This window comes from Symsagittifera roscoffensis, chromosome 7 (genome assembly GCF_963678635.1).
Source record: "Symsagittifera roscoffensis chromosome 7, txSymRosc1.1, whole genome shotgun sequence".
Taxonomy (NCBI): domain Eukaryota; kingdom Metazoa; phylum Xenacoelomorpha; order Acoela; family Convolutidae; genus Symsagittifera; species Symsagittifera roscoffensis.
In genome coordinates this window covers 37,102,500-37,121,472 of record NC_087068.1, presented here as the reverse complement: position 1 = coordinate 37,121,472, position 18,973 = coordinate 37,102,500, and the positions used below count along the sequence as shown (strand labels likewise).

Here is an 18,973-nt window from a genome sequence, read left to right as displayed (position 1 = left end):
TACGATGTGGCAACTAAGCCAACAATACATAAACAGACAAACTACAAGCCGACGTTTTTTTTGGGAAGGAACATATCAAGTTTGAAAAGTTCCTGCTCAGATTCAGATTCGAACCCACGACCTTTACCATCCCAGACGTATTCTTCACCTCCAGGCTAAATGCTGGGTACACAGAAATTTGAATTAAATATGAACCAAGATACAAGTGATTTTGTGAAATAAGTTGTTAACCCGAAAAAAGTCTATATTCCGGTTTAATAACGCTGGCTACTCGCAAGCGTAACTAGTATACCCTATTTCTTTTGCATGGCTTAATATATGTATGTACGCTGTGAATTTTTAAAAACACTTTAGTAATTTCCGAAACCTAAGTGGTAGCCCTAGATTCTTAATTGTGGTTTTCTGCATAAATCCTGGACTACCTTCACTTGTTTTAACAACGGTTGATCTATTAAATACTTTCGAACTAGAAGTACCGACTGTATTTCCTCTTGATGTATTGAACTTTTATTTTTGTTCAATTCGCAAATTTCGCTTTTGTAAGGCGTTCTAGAGTGTTCTGTCAATCAGCAAATTGCACATTGGCAGTCTTAATCCCTGTGATGCAAGTATTCGATGTCTTTTTACCCTAAGTAATATATTCAATCATTAAACTTGGTGACAAACAAAGGTCATGAAAAGGAAACTATCAGATGGAAAAAACAGGTCGAAGGTCGCCAAGGAAAAGTATTAAAGAACCTCAAATAATTCCCTTAAAACTTTATAGCGCGAAAACATTTTACAACATTATAGTCAACTACTCAACAAGGTACTATTTGGTGGCAAATTGGCAAAAAATACTGGGTATAATTAGACACAAAAAATCAATTCCATAAAACTACTTGTTTTTAAATAGACTGAAAATCAAAACTCAAATCTGAGAAAAGGGCTCATTGCAACTACAGCCGTAAATTAATGCAAAATGCAATTCAGCCAATAGCAACTTAGAATGCGCAAAATGAAAAAGCCAAAAATGTTTTAATAATCAAAAATTAGTTTAAAAGTGACCAAGATAGCTAACAGATGATTCGACAGTTTTTGCACAGAAGAACAATCCGACCACCATAACTTATGATTAAAAACTCAATGAAAAAATGAGGGACCCATTGAGTTGCGTCAAAACTACAAGAGAGAGGTAGTTCTGGCTAAAAATAGCTTCAAAATGACAATGGAATCAGGTTGAAACTCAGCAGTCTGTCGTAAATTTCCTCCATTCAAGTTTTCTGGACACCAATTTTTTCGCCATGAGTAAGTTGTGTTGCCAATTGGAATGTGTACTCTGAAAATTAGGAGTGCTCAAATGCTGCTGGCTTTTTCAAGGAGGAGAGTTGACATTTGCGGTGTGACCGCTATTAAGGTCCGTACCTTGAAAGGTAACGGCGACAAGTACCGCTTCTACCACTGATTGAAGGACTCAGATCTTGGCGGATCCGGTGTGCTCCTTGCTTAAAGCGAAGTAGACAATTTTATTGAAAGACAGCGAGCGTATCTCAGACAGAATCATCACTCTCGTCTCAGATTATACTCCCCAATCTAGCTTGCCCGCAGCTGGCAAGGAGCTTTTCTTTGACCATATGCATTATTCTGTTGCCATAATTCGAGATTCTGAGGTTCCAACCCCGGTTGCCCATTGATGTGGACACCTAAACCGTCGCAACGATCGAAATAAGAAACTAACTGACAACGCCATGAAGTTTGTGGATCTCTGAACCTTCCAACTCTCGGTGTCGAAGAACGGACAGCGCGGGTCGTCCAGGGTATGTACTGTAATGTTCGGAGTCGCGTTCGACTGAACAGTCAGTATAGTGGGTATTGGTGTAGACCAGGGCTCGGTTCTTCGTCTAAATCTCTTCATCCTCATCCTACAGGCGCTGTCACACAACTAAAGGCAGATACTTGCTCTTCTCATGTACTTATGAGTACTTATGCTTTTCTGGCGTGCGATCAACGATGCTGCGCGGAACTGAAACTTCAACGTATCACATCTGCATTGACTCCGACAAAATGACCGTGGAATGGTCCGCTGGCTTCGCGGCGTTAATCTCGGTGTTCATGTCTTTTGGCTCTGCAGCGTTGAGCCCGGTGTTCATGACCCATGACAACTTCTTGGTAATTTCGGCTTTGTGACATTATCAACGTCCTTCGGAGCAGACGCCTCAGATGTTTTGTAGATGTCCAAACTCCCCATAGATGGTGATATAACCCATCAAAACATAATATCGACCAAAAAAGACTTGGTTAAACGTTACCTTACCAGCTGGAAAATAGTACATTTCTTGCTTTAAGTTTTTTTGCAATACAATTTGTGACAACACTTTATCAAAAATATTGTGAGCTTTATGTTTACAGCTACAACAAAATCTATGCTGAAAATCTTGGGAGGACTCTTGCTGAATTACAAAATTGACAAACTAACGCAGAAGCGAAGCGGCGCTTCGCGCCACTTGCGATAGAACACAATCATAAAAAGCATGAAAATGAGTCGAAAAAAAAAAGAAAAACGTTGAAAAAACTAGGTGAACCAAAATGTACGTATCTCTTGATGAAAGACACCTAGTGCTCAGCTAAAGCTGGAGGTAACTATTTAATCATTTTTGGAATTTGTTATACGGATGCGGGACGAAATGGGTAATTTCAAAAATTAGACTTTGCCCAAAACCTTAGTTGTTTCTCAACTAAAGTGAGAAGAGTGCACATTTTTGAGATTTTGGAATTTTCCCAAAGACCGAGCCTTTTTACACACAATTAAGGAGTAGCCGCTTCTGCAGGAAAAATTCACGCAAACGCTTCTTTCGATTGAAAAATTCGTATCGGATTCGAAAAGGTAATTTTTAAGAAAATTCAAAAATTTTCTATAAAATAGTCAAAAATAAAAAATCAGTAAGTTTTTTCTGCTGAACGCAGGTCGTGACCGGTAAAGAAGGGAAGATTCCCAAACCCTCTTTCTCGATTGAACACTTAATCTGAAAATTGGCAAGTAATTTTCGAGTCTAAAAAACTTCCAAACTGACAAATTTTCGAAATTTTCACTTGTTTAAAGGCTATAAATTTTTCTAGCAGAAACTGGGCGTAGCAGTTTGTACAGTTCAGCTTTTAAAAACCTGTTGGGTCGATTAAACCTATGATATCAGTTTTCGGAGGATAGTTGTAGAGAAAAAGACCAAAACCGTCAACAAATCAGAGAGCTGATATTTCCGAGAACCACAACTTTTCGTTTTAAAAAACTGGTCGTAGCCGCTATGTACAAGAGATTCAACCAATCTGTTATTTCTATTGAACTCAAAAACCTAGGTTGGGCCGAGTAGTTCTCGAGAAAAGTCAATAACTTTTAAAAACCGGTCAAAAAATCAAAACTTTTCCGAGGGCCATAATTTTTTTTTTTTTTTTTAAATTGGGCGTAGTCGCATATGCAAAGGAGCTTCCTACAGCCCGCTCTTTGGCTTGAACCCCAAATCTCAGATATGGAAGGGTAATTTTTGGTCGAACTAACGCAGCGGAGACAAGGCAGACAATCTTTGAGCAGACACTAGTTGAGCCGAAAAAACCTTACTTTGTAAAAAAAAACTGTCAAAAGTTTCAAGTCCCCCCTGAAACTACCCTGTAGGAACTAGTACTCAGCCAGTAGTTAAAATTGAGTTTTCATGAAATTGAGCATGTTTGGTTGCTGCAGAATTGAATGCTGCAGAAATGATTCAAGTGATTTTGTTAAACTAGTTGTTAGTTAGAAAAAAGTCCAGATTCCAGTTTGATAACGTTTGCTTATCGCAAGCGTAACAAACAAACTTTAGAAAACAGGTTTAAGGCCCCCTCCTTTGCATACCTTTCCACACAGAGACGAAGTTGCACTTCGCATGCACGGAAAAATATGACCGATAACGCTACTGGGAAAAACTGAATGAGTAAAACGATGAGTCTACAAAATTTCTCAAGTGACACACACCAATTATAAGGACCAATTATTTGATCAGAATGACACTTCGCAATAATATTATTTGCGACTTATGCTGGAAAAAAAGAGTTCATACTAATAACCAGGGACGGATTTAGGGGGGCGGACGCTCCCCCAAACCCCCCCCCCCCCCCCCCTCAGGGATTCGACCCCCTGCCGACCCAAAGGGTCCCCACTTTGTTACTTTTTAAGAAATCCATTTTTGGCCTACCGACCCTAAAATTTTCTAAGGCGCCAATATATACTAACTTTGAGGGGGTGCGCGCGCCAAAAAAAACGCGATTTTTTTTGTCAACATTTTATAAAAAGTGCCCAAAAACGGCTTTTTAGTGCTCTAGGAGAGCTCGGAAAATCAATGTGGTCGACCTAAAAAAAAAGGTCGTCAAAATTTTCGATTTTTTTTTTGAAAATGCGCCCCCCCCCCTCGAGAAAATCCTAGATCCGCCCCTGCTAATAACACAAGCTTTTCTTGTGTAAACAACAAAAAAAACGAAAAAATTGAACCTTAAGCTAATTTAGTCTACCTAAATAAAAAAAACAGCAATCATATGAAAAACACAGAAAAAAAACCCAAGAACTGTTGTTTCAAAAGCCCTTCAAAGAAATATTATCACTCTCCTTTACAATTCTATCATATCATACATACAACCAGTTAGATGCGCAAAAAATGCCTTCAAGTAATATTCAATAAACGCGTGTCAGAAATGAAAACAGGAAATCACTCCAACTCGAGAACATCGGTACAGTTAAATAACGCCAGGAAAAGGATTGCGGGTCCTTCATCCTTTCATATACATTGCATTTTAAAAAATACACCTGATTCAAACCAGACATATTATCAAAAAATTGAGGAATTAGTGGCGAATGTGACATTCTGGCACACGAGGCAGTGAAGGTAGCTAGCAATCATATGGTTGCATGTTCGAAACTCGCACGCGTGTACAGTTTTCAAGGTTACCATCGGATTCTTAAGTTTGAAAAAGTTATTGATCAAATATACACTGACTGACCTGCAATGCGTAGTTCGATGTCGATGGGATCGATGGATGATCGGCGGATGGCACTGTGCCCCCCTCGCGGGTTGGAGCTCAAGGGGGGCATCACAATTAGCATCCCCTCCCTTTTGGCTCTCAGATGACCAGATCAGATCACGTGTCACAAATAATTAGCCACGTGATGTGCTCTATTGATTCTCCTGACCACTTTTCGAGTTTTTTCTGCCCAAAGTGCAGAAATTGAAGAGAACCGAGATCAGCTAGCAGACGTCCCAGTAATCGAACAGACAACACAATGTTATGAGCAGGAACAACAGACGCTTCTTGCTAGTTTCTGGTTGTAAATGGTCCAAATCGAATGGGTAGGCTGACTGGGCGGTAAAAATCAGTTGAACTGTAATGCACGATTGTGATTCTAATAAAGCATTTTTTGTCTCACTGCTTTAAGTAGAAGTTCACTAAATCGATCGTCTCTGTTTACAGAAATTCCTCCAAGGTTATTTTTTCAAGCTCTTCGCCCAGAATAGAACAAGATCAAAAGCAAAACTTCGTCAACTCTGCGTTTGAAGACAAAAAGTGTTAAGATATGAACAAAGGATTAATTAGAGATATCAAGAGCAAATTTCGCCAACTATAACACAGTCTTTCAGGTCGCATCAATTCGAGTTACAAGTTCAACACAACAGACTTTTCGGTTGGTTTAGTTGGAGGCGCTCTTTTGAATACAAAGTTCGCAGGTCAAAGGTGACTCTTCAAAAGAAGAGACTGCAGAATTAAATAACAGATTAAATACGCCTGTTATTTCAAATACATTACCATACTTCAATTCAAACAGAACTTCTGAATTGTAGCCTTGTAATTTGCGATGATGAATTTTCAGCGCCTTTATGGTCGACTTAAAAATATCACCACTTTATAAAAGTGACAAACTTCCGTTTAATTAAATATCGAACGGCGTCATTCATTTGAATCAAAAGTAGGAAGATATAATAACTGATTTGTCTCGAAATTGCAAATAATTAAGTTTTTCGGCCGCAAAATTGTTAAGTATTGGCAGAATTTGTTGACATGTGAAACGATTGCTTACTTCTTAACACAAAGATAGGAATTAGTCATAGCCGGTTTTAAGTAGAATATACGGAATAATGAAATGAGAATGGAAATAGTTTCTATCTCCTTTTGCCGACAAAAATTAGGCTACCTGATAACCTTCTTTATATAGCCACTTCTAAACCATTTCACAAGCAAACCAAAAAAGGGTTAAAACGCAGGTAACAATTGCAATGTACGTATGTAACAGCAATATTCAACCACGCTTCGCTAATACTAATCAATGTACTATATGCGGAAAACACGTACACAACCACAACTGACGGCAATTAATAAAAACTGAAAAAATAACAAGCGGCAACTGAGCTGACGAAACTTAAATTTCCCATTGAACTGAAAATATAATTGTTGTAAAGAAAAACTTTGAACTATAAATTCTATTCTAAAAATTTTCGCACTTTGTGCGATCCGAAATGAAGCATGAAACTTATGCTTCCTTTGGTTAAGGTCACTAAGCCGATACAATATAAGCCGCAATCATTTAAACCGAATAAACTTTTTAAGCGAAAAAAACAGCAAAAAATAGGAAGTCAAGGCTAGTAAAATTTAAAATTGCAGGAGTCATTCAAAACACTGAAAGCAACTACATTCAGGGGCGGATTTAGAATTTTCTCGAGGGGGGCAGATTTTCAAAAATTTTTCGAAAATTTGACTCCCTTTTTTTTAGGTTGACAAAATTGATTTTCCGAGCTCTCTTAAAGCACTAAAAAGACGTTGTTTTGGTAATTTTCTGCGCCGCAGTCAAATTTTTGAAAAAACAGGCCAAAAAGCCGTTTTAGGGACTTTTTGGAAAAATTGACAAAAAAATCGCGGTATTTTGGCGCGCGCTCTCCTTCAAAGTTAGTATATATTGGCGCCACAGGCGCCTTTAGAAAAATTTTATGGTCGGTCGGTCAAAAATGGATTGCTTAAAAAGTACCAAAGGGGAGAGGGCGTCACTCCCCCCCCCCAAATCCGCCCCTGACTACATTGAAAATTGTGGACAAAAAAATCAATTCTACGATGTGGCAACTAAGCCAACAATACATAAACAGACAAACTACAAGCCGACGTTTTTTTTGGGAAGGAACATATCAAGTTTGAAAAGTTCCTGCTCAGATTCAGATTCGAACCCACGACCTTTACCATCCCAGACGTATTCTTCACCTCCAGGCTAAATGCTGGGTACACAGAAATTTGAATTAAATATGAACCAAGATACAAGTGATTTTGTGAAATAAGTTGTTAACCCGAAAAAAGTCTATATTCCGGTTTAATAACGCTGGCTACTCGCAAGCGTAACTAGTATACCCTATTTCTTTTGCATGGCTTAATATATGTATGTACGCTGTGAATTTTTAAAAACACTTTAGTAATTTCCGAAACCTAAGTGGTAGCCCTAGATTCTTAATTGTGGTTTTCTGCATAAATCCTGGACTACCTTCACTTGTTTTAACAACGGTTGATCTATTAAATACTTTCGAACTAGAAGTACCGACTGTATTTCCTCTTGATGTATTGAACTTTTATTTTTGTTCAATTCGCAAATTTCGCTTTTGTAAGGCGTTCTAGAGTGTTCTGTCAATCAGCAAATTGCACATTGGCAGTCTTAATCCCTGTGATGCAAGTATTCGATGTCTTTTTACCCTAAGTAATATATTCAATCATTAAACTTGGTGACAAACAAAGGTCATGAAAAGGAAACTATCAGATGGAAAAAACAGGTCGAAGGTCGCCAAGGAAAAGTATTAAAGAACCTCAAATAATTCCCTTAAAACTTTATAGCGCGAAAACATTTTACAACATTATAGTCAACTACTCAACAAGGTACTATTTGGTGGCAAATTGGCAAAAAATACTGGGTATAATTAGACACAAAAAATCAATTCCATAAAACTACTTGTTTTTAAATAGACTGAAAATCAAAACTCAAATCTGAGAAAAGGGCTCATTGCAACTACAGCCGTAAATTAATGCAAAATGCAATTCAGCCAATAGCAACTTAGAATGCGCAAAATGAAAAAGCCAAAAATGTTTTAATAATCAAAAATTAGTTTAAAAGTGACCAAGATAGCTAACAGATGATTCGACAGTTTTTGCACAGAAGAACAATCCGACCACCATAACTTATGATTAAAAACTCAATGAAAAAATGAGGGACCCATTGAGTTGCGTCAAAACTACAAGAGAGAGGTAGTTCTGGCTAAAAATAGCTTCAAAATGACAATGGAATCAGGTTGAAACTCAGCAGTCTGTCGTAAATTTCCTCCATTCAAGTTTTCTGGACACCAATTTTTTCGCCATGAGTAAGTTGTGTTGCCAATTGGAATTGTGTACTCTGAAAATTAGGAGTGCTCAAATGCTGCTGGCTTTTTCAAGGAGGAGAGTTGACATTTGCGGTGTGACCGCTATTAAGGTCCGTACCTTGAAAGGTAACGGCGACAAGTACCGCTTCTACCACTGATTGAAGGACTCAGATCTTGGCGGATCCGGTGTGCTCCTTGCTTAAAGCGAAGTAGACAACTTTATTGAAAGACAGCGAGCGTATCTCAGACAGAATCATCACTCTCGTCTCAGATTATACTCCCCAATCTAGCTTGCCCGCAGCTGGCAAGGAGCTTTTCTTTGACCATATGCATTATTCTGTTGCCATAATTCGAGATTCTGAGGTTCCAACCCCGGTTGCCCATTGATGTGGACACCTAAACCGTCGCAACGATCGAAATAAGAAACTAACTGACAACGCCATGAAGTTTGTGGATCTCTGAACCTTCCAACTCTCGGTGTCGAAGAACGGACAGCGCGGGTCGTCCAGGGTATGTACTGTAATGTTCGGAGTCGCGTTCGACTGAACAGTCAGTATAGTGGGTATTGGTGTAGACCAGGGCTCGGTTCTTCGTCTAAATCTCTTCATCCTCATCCTACAGGCCCTGTCACACAACTAAAGGCAGATACTTGCTCTTCTCATGTACTTATGAGTACTTATGCTTTTCTGGCGTGCGATCAACGATGCTGCGCGGAACTGAAACTTCAACGTATCACATCTGCATTGACTCCGACAAAATGACCGTGGAATGGTCCGCTGGCTTCGCGGCGTTAATCTCGGTGTTCATGTCTTTTGGCTCTGCAGCGTTGAGCCCGGTGTTCATGACCCATGACAACTTCTTGGTAATTTCGGCTTTGTGACATTATCAACGTCCTTCGGAGCAGACGCCTCAGATGTTTTGTAGATGTCCAAACTCCCCATAGATGGTGATATAACCCATCAAAACATAATATCGACCAAAAAAGACTTGGTTAAACGTTACCTTACCAGCTGGAAAATAGTACATTTCTTGCTTTAAGTTTTTTTGCAATACAATTTGTGACAACACTTTATCAAAAATATTGTGAGCTTTATGTTTACAGCTACAACAAAATCTATGCTGAAAATCTTGGGAGGACTCTTGCTGAATTACAAAATTGACAAACTAACGCAGAAGCGAAGCGGCGCTTCGCGCCACTTGCGATAGAACACAATCATAAAAAGCATGAAAATGAGTCGAAAAAAAAAAGAAAAACGTTGAAAAAACTAGGTGAACCAAAATGTACGTATCTCTTGATGAAAGACACCTAGTGCTCAGCTAAAGCTGGAGGTAACTATTTAATCATTTTTGGAATTTGTTATACGGATGCGGGACGAAATGGGTAATTTCAAAAATTAGACTTTGCCCAAAACCTTAGTTGTTTCTCAACTAAAGTGAGAAGAGTGCACATTTTTGAGATTTTGGAATTTTCCCAAAGACCGAGCCTTTTTACACACAATTAAGGAGTAGCCGCTTCTGCAGGAAAAATTCACGCAAACGCTTCTTTCGATTGAAAAATTCGTATCGGATTCGAAAAGGTAATTTTTAAGAAAATTCAAAAATTTTCTATAAAATAGTCAAAAATAAAAAATCAGTAAGTTTTTTCTGCTGAACGCAGGTCGTGACCGGTAAAGAAGGGAAGATTCCCAAACCCTCTTTCTCGATTGAACACTTAATCTGAAAATTGGCAAGTAATTTTCGAGTCTAAAAAACTTCCAAACTGACAAATTTTCGAAATTTTCACTTGTTTAAAGGCTATAAATTTTTCTAGCAGAAACTGGGCGTAGCAGTTTGTACAGTTCAGCTTTTAAAAACCTGTTGGGTCGATTAAACCTATGATATCAGTTTTCGGAGGATAGTTGTAGAGAAAAAGACCAAAACGGTCAACAAATCAGAGAGCTGATATTTCCGAGAACCACAACTTTTCGTTTTAAGAAACTGGTCGTAGCCGCTATGTACAAGAGATTCAACCAATCTGTTATTTCTATTGAACTCAAAAACCTAGGTTGGGCCGAGTAGTTCTCGAGAAAAGTCAATAACTTTTAAAAACCGGTCAAAAAATCAAAACTTTTCCGAGGGCCATAATTTGTTTTTTTTTTTTTTAAAATTGGGCGTAGTCGCATATGCAAAGGAGCTTCCTACAGCCCGCTCTTTGGCTTGAACCCCAAATCTCAGATATGGAAGGGTAATTTTTGGTCGAACTAACGCAGCGGAGACAAGGCAGACAATCTTTGAGCAGACACTAGTTGAGCCGAAAAAACCTTACTTTGTAAAAAAAAACTGTCAAAAGTTTCAAGTCCCCCCTGAAACTACCCTGTAGGAACTAGTACTCAGCCAGTAGTTAAAATTGAGTTTTCATGAAATTGAGCATGTTTGGTTGCTGCAGAATTGAATGCTGCAGAAATGATTCAAGTGATTTTGTTAAACTAGTTGTTAGTTAGAAAAAAGTCCAGATTCCAGTTTGATAACGTTTGCTTATCGCAAGCGTAACAAACAAACTTTAGAAAACAGGTTTAAGGCCCCCTCCTTTGCATACCTTTCCACACAGAGACGAAGTTGCACTTCGCATGCACGGAAAAATATGACCGATAACGCTACTGGGAAAAACTGAATGAGTAAAACGATGAGTCTACAAAATTTCTCAAGTGACACACACCAATTATAAGGACCAATTATTTGATCAGAATGACACTTCGCAATAATATTATTTGCGACTTATGCTGGAAAAAAAGAGTTCATACTAATAACCAGGGACGGATTTAGGGGGGGCGGACGCTCCCCCAAACCCCCCCCCCCCCCTCAGGGATTCGACCCCCTGCCGACCCAAAGGGTCCCCACTTTGTTACTTTTTAAGAAATCCATTTTTGGCCTACCGACCCTAAAATTTTCTAAGGCGCCAATATATACTAACTTTGAGGGGGTGCGCGCGCCAAAAAAAACGCGATTTTTTTTGTCAACATTTTATAAAAAGTGCCCAAAAACGGCTTTTTAGTGCTCTAGGAGAGCTCGGAAAATCAATGTGGTCGAGCTAAAAAAAAAGGTCGTCAAAATTTTCGATTTTTTTTTTTGAAAATGCGCCCCCCCCCCCCCTCGAGAAAATCCTAGATCCGCCCCTGCTAATAACACAAGCTTTTCTTGTGTAAACAACAAAAAAACGAAAAAATTGAACCTTAAGCTAATTTAGTCTACCTAAATAAAAAAAACAGCAATCATATGAAAAACACAGAAAAAAAACCCAAGAACTGTTGTTTCAAAAGCCCTTCAAAGAAATATTATCACTCTCCTTTACAATTCTATCATATCATACATACAACCAGTTAGATGCGCAAAAAATGCCTTCAAGTAATATTCAATAAACGCGTGTCAGAAATGAAAACAGGAAATCACTCCAACTCGAGAACATCGGTACAGTTAAATAACGCCAGGAAAAGGATTGCGGGTCCTTCATCCTTTCATATACATTGCATTTTAAAAAATACACCTGATTCAAACCAGACATATTATCAAAAAATTGAGGAATTAGTGGCGAATGTGACATTCTGGCACACGAGGCAGTGAAGGTAGCTAGCAATCATATGGTTGCATGTTCGAAACTCGCACGCGTGTACAGTTTTCAAGGTTACCATCGGATTCTTAAGTTTGAAAAAGTTATTGATCAAATATACACTGACTGACCTGCAATGCGTAGTTCGATGTCGATGGGATCGATGGATGATCGGCGGATGGCACTGTGCCCCCCTCGCGGGTTGGAGCTCAAGGGGGGCATCACAATTAGCATCCCCTCCCTTTTGGCTCTCAGATGACCAGATCAGATCACGTGTCACAAATAATTAGCCACGTGATGTGCTCTATTGATTCTCCTGACCACTTTTCGAGTTTTTTCTGCCCAAAGTGCAGAAATTGAAGAGAACCGAGATCAGCTAGCAGACGTCCCAGTAATCGAACAGACAACACAATGTTATGAGCAGGAACAACAGACGCTTCTTGCTAGTTTCTGGTTGTAAATGGTCCAAATCGAATGGGTAGGCTGACTGGGCGGTAAAAATCAGTTGAACTGTAATGCACGATTGTGATTCTAATAAAGCATTTTTTGTCTCACTGCTTTAAGTAGAAGTTCACTAAATCGATCGTCTCTGTTTACAGAAATTCCTCCAAGGTTATTTTTTCAAGCTCTTCGCCCAGAATAGAACAAGATCAAAAGCAAAACTTCGTCAACTCTGCGTTTGAAGACAAAAAGTGTTAAGATATGAACAAAGGATTAATTAGAGATATCAAGAGCAAATTTCGCCAACTATAACACAGTCTTTCAGGTCGCATCAATTCGAGTTACAAGTTCAACACAACAGACTTTTCGGTTGGTTTAGTTGGAGGCGCTCTTTTGAATACAAAGTTCGCAGGTCAAAGGTGACTCTTCAAAAGAAGAGACTGCAGAATTAAATAACAGATTAAATACGCCTGTTATTTCAAATACATTACCATACTTCAATTCAAACAGAACTTCTGAATTGTAGCCTTGTAATTTGCGATGATGAATTTTCAGCGCCTTTATGGTCGACTTAAAAATATCACCACTTTATAAAAGTGACAAACTTCCGTTTAATTAAATATCGAACGGCGTCATTCATTTGAATCAAAAGTAGGAAGATATAATAACTGATTTGTCTCGAAATTGCAAATAATTAAGTTTTTCGGCCGCAAAATTGTTAAGTATTGGCAGAATTTGTTGACATGTGAAACGATTGCTTACTTCTTAACACAAAGATAGGAATTAGTCATAGCCGGTTTTAAGTAGAATATACGGAATAATGAAATGAGAATGGAAATAGTTTCTATCTCCTTTTGCCGACAAAAATTAGGCTACCTGATAACCTTCTTTATATAGCCACTTCTAAACCATTTCACAAGCAAACCAAAAAAGGGTTAAAACGCAGGTAACAATTGCAATGTACGTATGTAACAGCAATATTCAACCACGCTTCGCTAATAAGCTTTCAATTGCCAACGGCTCCGTAGACGAAACAGGTAACCAAAGATGAATGGGTTAAATTCGAAAACGGCCGTCAGAAATTGAGTCGCCGTAAGCGGCCAAAATTGTTCGGAGGATGGAAGCCGAAGTTAGCCTATTGGTTTGTCATTAAAATCTGAAAACAAACAAATAAGTTAAAATTCTGTTTGTGATTTTTAGGATCAAAGGAGCTGACATTCTGAATTTTTTTAAGTTTATCAAAATTGAGAAAAACCTTCAAATAGTAATGAATGAAAAGTTAACTTAAAACATATCTTTAAAAAAATACTCCTTTCAGTTTTTGATTCAAATATTTCCGATATAAATTGTGATATCGGGACCATTCGATCATTGGTATTTTAACCGTCGGCTCCGGTAATCATACAAATTAATTGACCGGCAATTTTTTCAAAATGTCATAATAAGATAAAACAGAAAACAGCTATTTATAAGCTGACAGATCATTGAATGAATCGGCTGATGAACGGGTGTGTTAAGCTATTGTTTCGTCGAACTAGTTCCATCTTTTTATTGTATTTGCAAATTCCTAAGTTATACTTTACTAAACTGTTCTTGGTATTACAAGACACACAAACTCAGATCAATGTTTTACTATAAAACGGCGATCAAATAGAATCGATAAATATCCTTAAAGAAATCTCGATGGATTTTGAGGAACTCCAAACTATTTATGCTACTATTTTATCTTCGGGGGGAATCATCTTAACTTCAGTTGGTTTTTGTTGAGACATTGTACAAATATTTAATTACAATGTCCTTTCAACAGTCTTGGATAGATTGAACGAATTAGGGGAGGGTGGATACAGAGAATGTTCCCGCCCCGCCCATGAAACCTAACAAACAAAAAACACTGCTGATCGTTATGATTAAACTTACTAGTTTCAAAATTGGAGAACGATTGAAAAACAAACCTACTATGGCAATTCGAAGGCAGCAAATTTTAGAAAATAAGCATGCAGCGCGAAAACCCAATAGACCAATTTAAGACGGCGTCTTTGCTTTACCTTCAGGAATTGCTCAAAAATGGCCATCTTTGCTCATTAAAATAAGTTTATATTCACGCAGAATAACTTTCTGCTTTAGTGACGGGCAACACCAAAACTTCTGTTAAAATCATTGGTCCTTGTCCACTAAAAAGCCGATTAAAATATATAATAACAGAAGCAGTGTGAACAACGCTTTTTGGAGAACCGAGCAGAAATTATTCAAATCCTGTCAGTGGAGACAAAAAATAACATCAGCATTTGCACTAATTTGAGCCAAGTATGCATTATATGCAAATTTGCAAATGGACGTGAAAAAAAGAAGACGGAAAACGCTAGGATATGATGACGTCATATTAGATGAGTCGTGGGCATTAAATTGAGGAATTGATACTGTCAGTAGCTTCCCATCCGACTTTTACCATACAAGACCAAACTTAACCAAACTAGCCTCAAAAAATGCGAGCATCTATTATTCAAACAGCGTCGTCTATATTTTACTAACACAAAAGAAGCTTAAATATGCTGAACAAAAAGAGCCATCAGAGTAGATGGTTTAATGGTCATAGGATGAGAGGAGCTTTATTAAAGGAAATCGAGCTCATGCTATTTAGAATAGTTAAAAACTATACCAATGTGTATGTAAAACAGAAAACTAATCAACCCAGATAAGCGCTTAGGAAAAATTCATTGAAAAAAAGAAGTAGTCACAATCTCTAACACAAGAGATGCTAGTGCAATGAAGTCATATTTAATTACCACTGAAAATAAAACTTAACAAACCAAATTTACCCGAAATTCCATAGCTAGAAAAAACTGTATAACTAGGATAGTTTCAGTGTTTCGGAAGCGCCAAAGGTTCTTTTTCACTTTTTTGTAAAATGCATACTTTCTATTTTTAAATAATTTTTGATTAGTTTTACGGTTTAAGGATATTAATTGTTAGCCATGTTAAATTTCCACAGATTACGACGAAAACGATGGAAACTGTCGATCGACTCACAATTGAAGTTTAGAGTGGGTCACACGACCCATTTCGATAAAAATAAACCTGATTTAGCGTGAAAAAAAAACTAAAAGAACTGAAGACAAAGTTTTTCCGCAGTTTAACTGGCCGGAACAATAAGCGAAATTCTTCGAAGCATAGCTCAAATTAAATGCCAGCTCTAAAAATCCTACCAAAAGTATACAGAACAAATCAAAAGAAAAAACGTAGAAAAATCGATAAAATGTATGCCCGAGGAAAGAGTCACACAAATTTCTGCCGCCAGTGCCTGGTTTTGTCATCCTGAAAAGTCATGATAATGAGGTATGCAATGGAAAAAAACATGCAATAACTCATTTTCTTCTCTTCATAGAAGTATCAACGGGATTGATAGTCCAATCTTTGCAGCTTAAAACAAAACAGTGTAAAAAGAAAGGCTTTAACAAGCAGGGTAACTAACTGAGAAAACCCAGCAGGCCGTGCAATAAGAGTGAAAAAAATAGTTCAGAAGATAGGTTTTAGAACCGAAGATGAATTATCGGCTAAATTTTGCATGCTTCAAAGGAAACGGACAATCGAGAAACGTTTCAGCTCTATCAGTCAAGAGCTACTGTTCAGCTTACTACGTTAATGAGCTCAAGTAATCTAGTAATAAAGGCGGAAACAGGAACAAAACAGACTCTATGCGTAGATTAGCAGTTAATCTGCGCCGCCTATTTAACAAAACGTCAAATCAAGAGTTAGAGCCTTTGACGTCAATGGATTAGGTCATAATTAGGTGATTGCCCTGCGATAAAAGGCGGAAGCATTTAAAACTGTTAATCGACAAAAAATAGGGCCAATAAAAATTCTTTTTCTCAACACTTTTTGAAATTTTCATTCAAGCTCAAATCACAACCTAGAGGATTTCAATATAACATTTGACTCGACCCATCTGAAGGTTATCTTGAGAACAAATGCACCCAAAGTAATTCTCTACACGGGCGAAGGTCCAAAACTACTAGAAAAACATTCACGTTTCTACTGCATATCAAAATAAAACGCATATGACGCATATAAAAGGAACAGTATGGAAACAAGAAACTTGTTGTTGGTTGACTTTACTAAGAAAAAGAAAAAATAGACAACAGGAAAAAACCAATGAGCTCAAGGAGACTGAAAAAGAATGGAATATCTAATCTTAAGGCTCATTGAATATCAAGAATCTTCAGTGAATGTTAATTTTTGATAAACCGCCTTTTTTAATCCACTGCGAATTCAAAAAATTACCATTCCTTCAAGACTTTTTCACGACCTTCAAAAGTGTTTTCACTTCGTTCATTGACAATAAAAACCAATTAGTCTTTGCTCCAAAATTTTGCTATTTTTCCTTTATGTGGTCTTTGATAAATCCTTTGCCGTTCTTTTTGAAATCATCCCTGTAATCAGAGGGTTACTCTCATGGAGTGCTTTTGCTTCTCGCTGGCTGGATATTGACCGAACGTTCCGAACATTTTGTCGTTTGTTTCATGAAAGCACTTTTTGATGAAATTCAATTTCTTGGGCTTATTGTACGCGCTGTATCACGCAGAGTTTTGACTTCCTAGTGAGGCGAATTCTTAAATGTACGGAGGTAAAAAATCGGCCCACCAGCTCGTAATTGATGTTTGATCGGAGCTTTCGGATTTTGGAAAATTCCCATTGTTTCAAACATCAACTAGTTGCCCAGAAACGCCCGTCTGTTGATGAAATTTGACCTTATGGTACATTTTGTGAAGAAGTTTGCCACAAGATCAGTCTTCCCACAGTAAATGGGATAAAGAGATGATTATAGGTCAGGATGTGTTCCATTATGTTTTTTCGTTGGAATATTTTCAAAGCAAGGATCAAAATCTCCGATTGCTGATCGTTTACCTTTAGGTTGGGTATTAAGTGGACATTGTTCATACTTTCACCATTTGACTTAGACTCTTTGTTTCAAATGCAACAATGAGGTTTTTTCAATCGTAGAACAAGTAAAACCGTGGTACAAAATTGAGTCGCACGGAGCATATAAACAGGTCGCTACTCGTTTGGAAGCCGACAAAAGGGCTTCTAAATTGCTCAATACTTCCAATTTACGCGATAGGTTTCGTTATTCGGCTGGTACAATTGAACTCGCTCAAAAAACGCCTCGACAAAGATGACAATCGAAAGACTTGTCGAAAGTTTATTTAATAAAAAATTGAACCCCATGACACAAAGTGCCATGCTGATTCTGTCAAAATTATGGGTGGTTATTGCCAGATCCAAGTTGATTTAGCCAATTTCTCGTCTTTTGACTCTTCCACTATCTGTTTATGGTCAAACCTACTTCTAACAAAATGCAGCATTGCAGCTGACCAATTACATTTGTGTTGTTTTGATTTTGTTTAGAAGGCATTTTCGTCTGTTTCTTCGATTGCTCGGTCCTATGTGACCTAATTTGGTTGAGCTGCTTCTCCAATTGTTCCTGAATTGTGGACGATTTGTTATGAGCGTTAATTAAGTTCTGAGATAATTTGACGTTGAATTCATTGAATCCGTCTTCCAGGATTTTTCGTTCGGCAAATCTCACGTATCGTGATTCACTTCGTTGCTAAATTACATAGTTCAATCTATCTCAACCTTCCTACCATTCCTTTTATGAAAAATCGTTTACCGTTAGGTTGGGTATTAAGTGGGCATCGTTCATACTTTCACCATTTGACTTAGACTCATTGTTTCAAATGCAACAATGAGGTTTTTTCAATCGTAGAACAAGTAAAACCGTGGTACAAAATTGAGTCGCACGGAGCATATAAACAGGTCGCTACTCGTTTGGAAGCCGACAAAAGGGCTTCTAAATTGCTCAATACTTCCAATTTACGCGATAGGTTTCGTTATTCGGCTGGTACAATTGAACTCGCTCAAAAAACGCCTCGACAAAGATGACAATCGAAAGACTTGTCGAAAGTTTATTTAATAAAAAATTGAACCCCATGACAAAAAGTGCCATGCTGATTCTGTCAAAATTATGGGTGGTTATTGTCAGATCCAAGTTGATTTAGCCAATTTCTCGTCTTTTGACTCCTCCACTATCTGTTTATGGTCAAACCCATTTCTAACAAAATGCAGCATTGCAGCTGACCAATTACATTTGTGTTGTTTTGATTTTGTTTAGAAGGCATTTTCGTCTGTTTCTTCGATTGCTCGGTTCTATGAGACCTAATTTGGTTGAGCTGCTTCTCCAATTGTTCCTGAATTGTTGACTATTTGTTATGAGCGTTTATTAAGTTCTGGGATACTTTGACGTTGAATTCATTGAATCCGTCTTCCAGGATTTTTCGTTCGGCAAATCTCACGTATCGTGATTCACTTCGTTGCTAAATTATATAGTTCAATCTATTTCAACCTTCCTACCATTCCTTTTATGAAAAATCATTTGACCTGTCTATCTCTGTTATTTACTGCGTCGATTCTTTCCTTCCTCAGCAGTCTCCGAAATTCCGCAGCTTCTATAGCGACATCGACCGATGCACCATCGGTTGGGGCTACGGCTAGCAATCTGATGCTGAGTACACTC

The 18,973-nt window shown here is 37.9% G+C and overlaps 2 protein-coding genes across 5 annotated transcripts in view; both read right to left on the bottom strand.

The window, feature by feature from the left end:
- LOC134852151 (uncharacterized) overlaps positions 1 to 6,296 on the bottom strand; it is a 34,223-nt gene extending 27,927 nt beyond the window's left edge. For all 4 annotated transcript variants that reach the window (XM_063868453.1, XM_063868452.1, XM_063868454.1 and 1 more), the window contains exon 1: positions 4,999 to 6,296. In XM_063868453.1, coding sequence (XP_063724523.1) covers positions 4,999 to 5,101 — 103 coding nt within the window. In that variant the 5' untranslated portion in view covers positions 5,102 to 6,296. The remainder of the gene's footprint in view (positions 1 to 4,998) is intronic.
- Positions 1 to 18,973, bottom strand: part of LOC134850967 (ADP-ribosylation factor-like protein 5B) — a 448,774-nt gene that overhangs the window by 301,876 nt on the left and 127,925 nt on the right. The window lies entirely within an intron of this gene.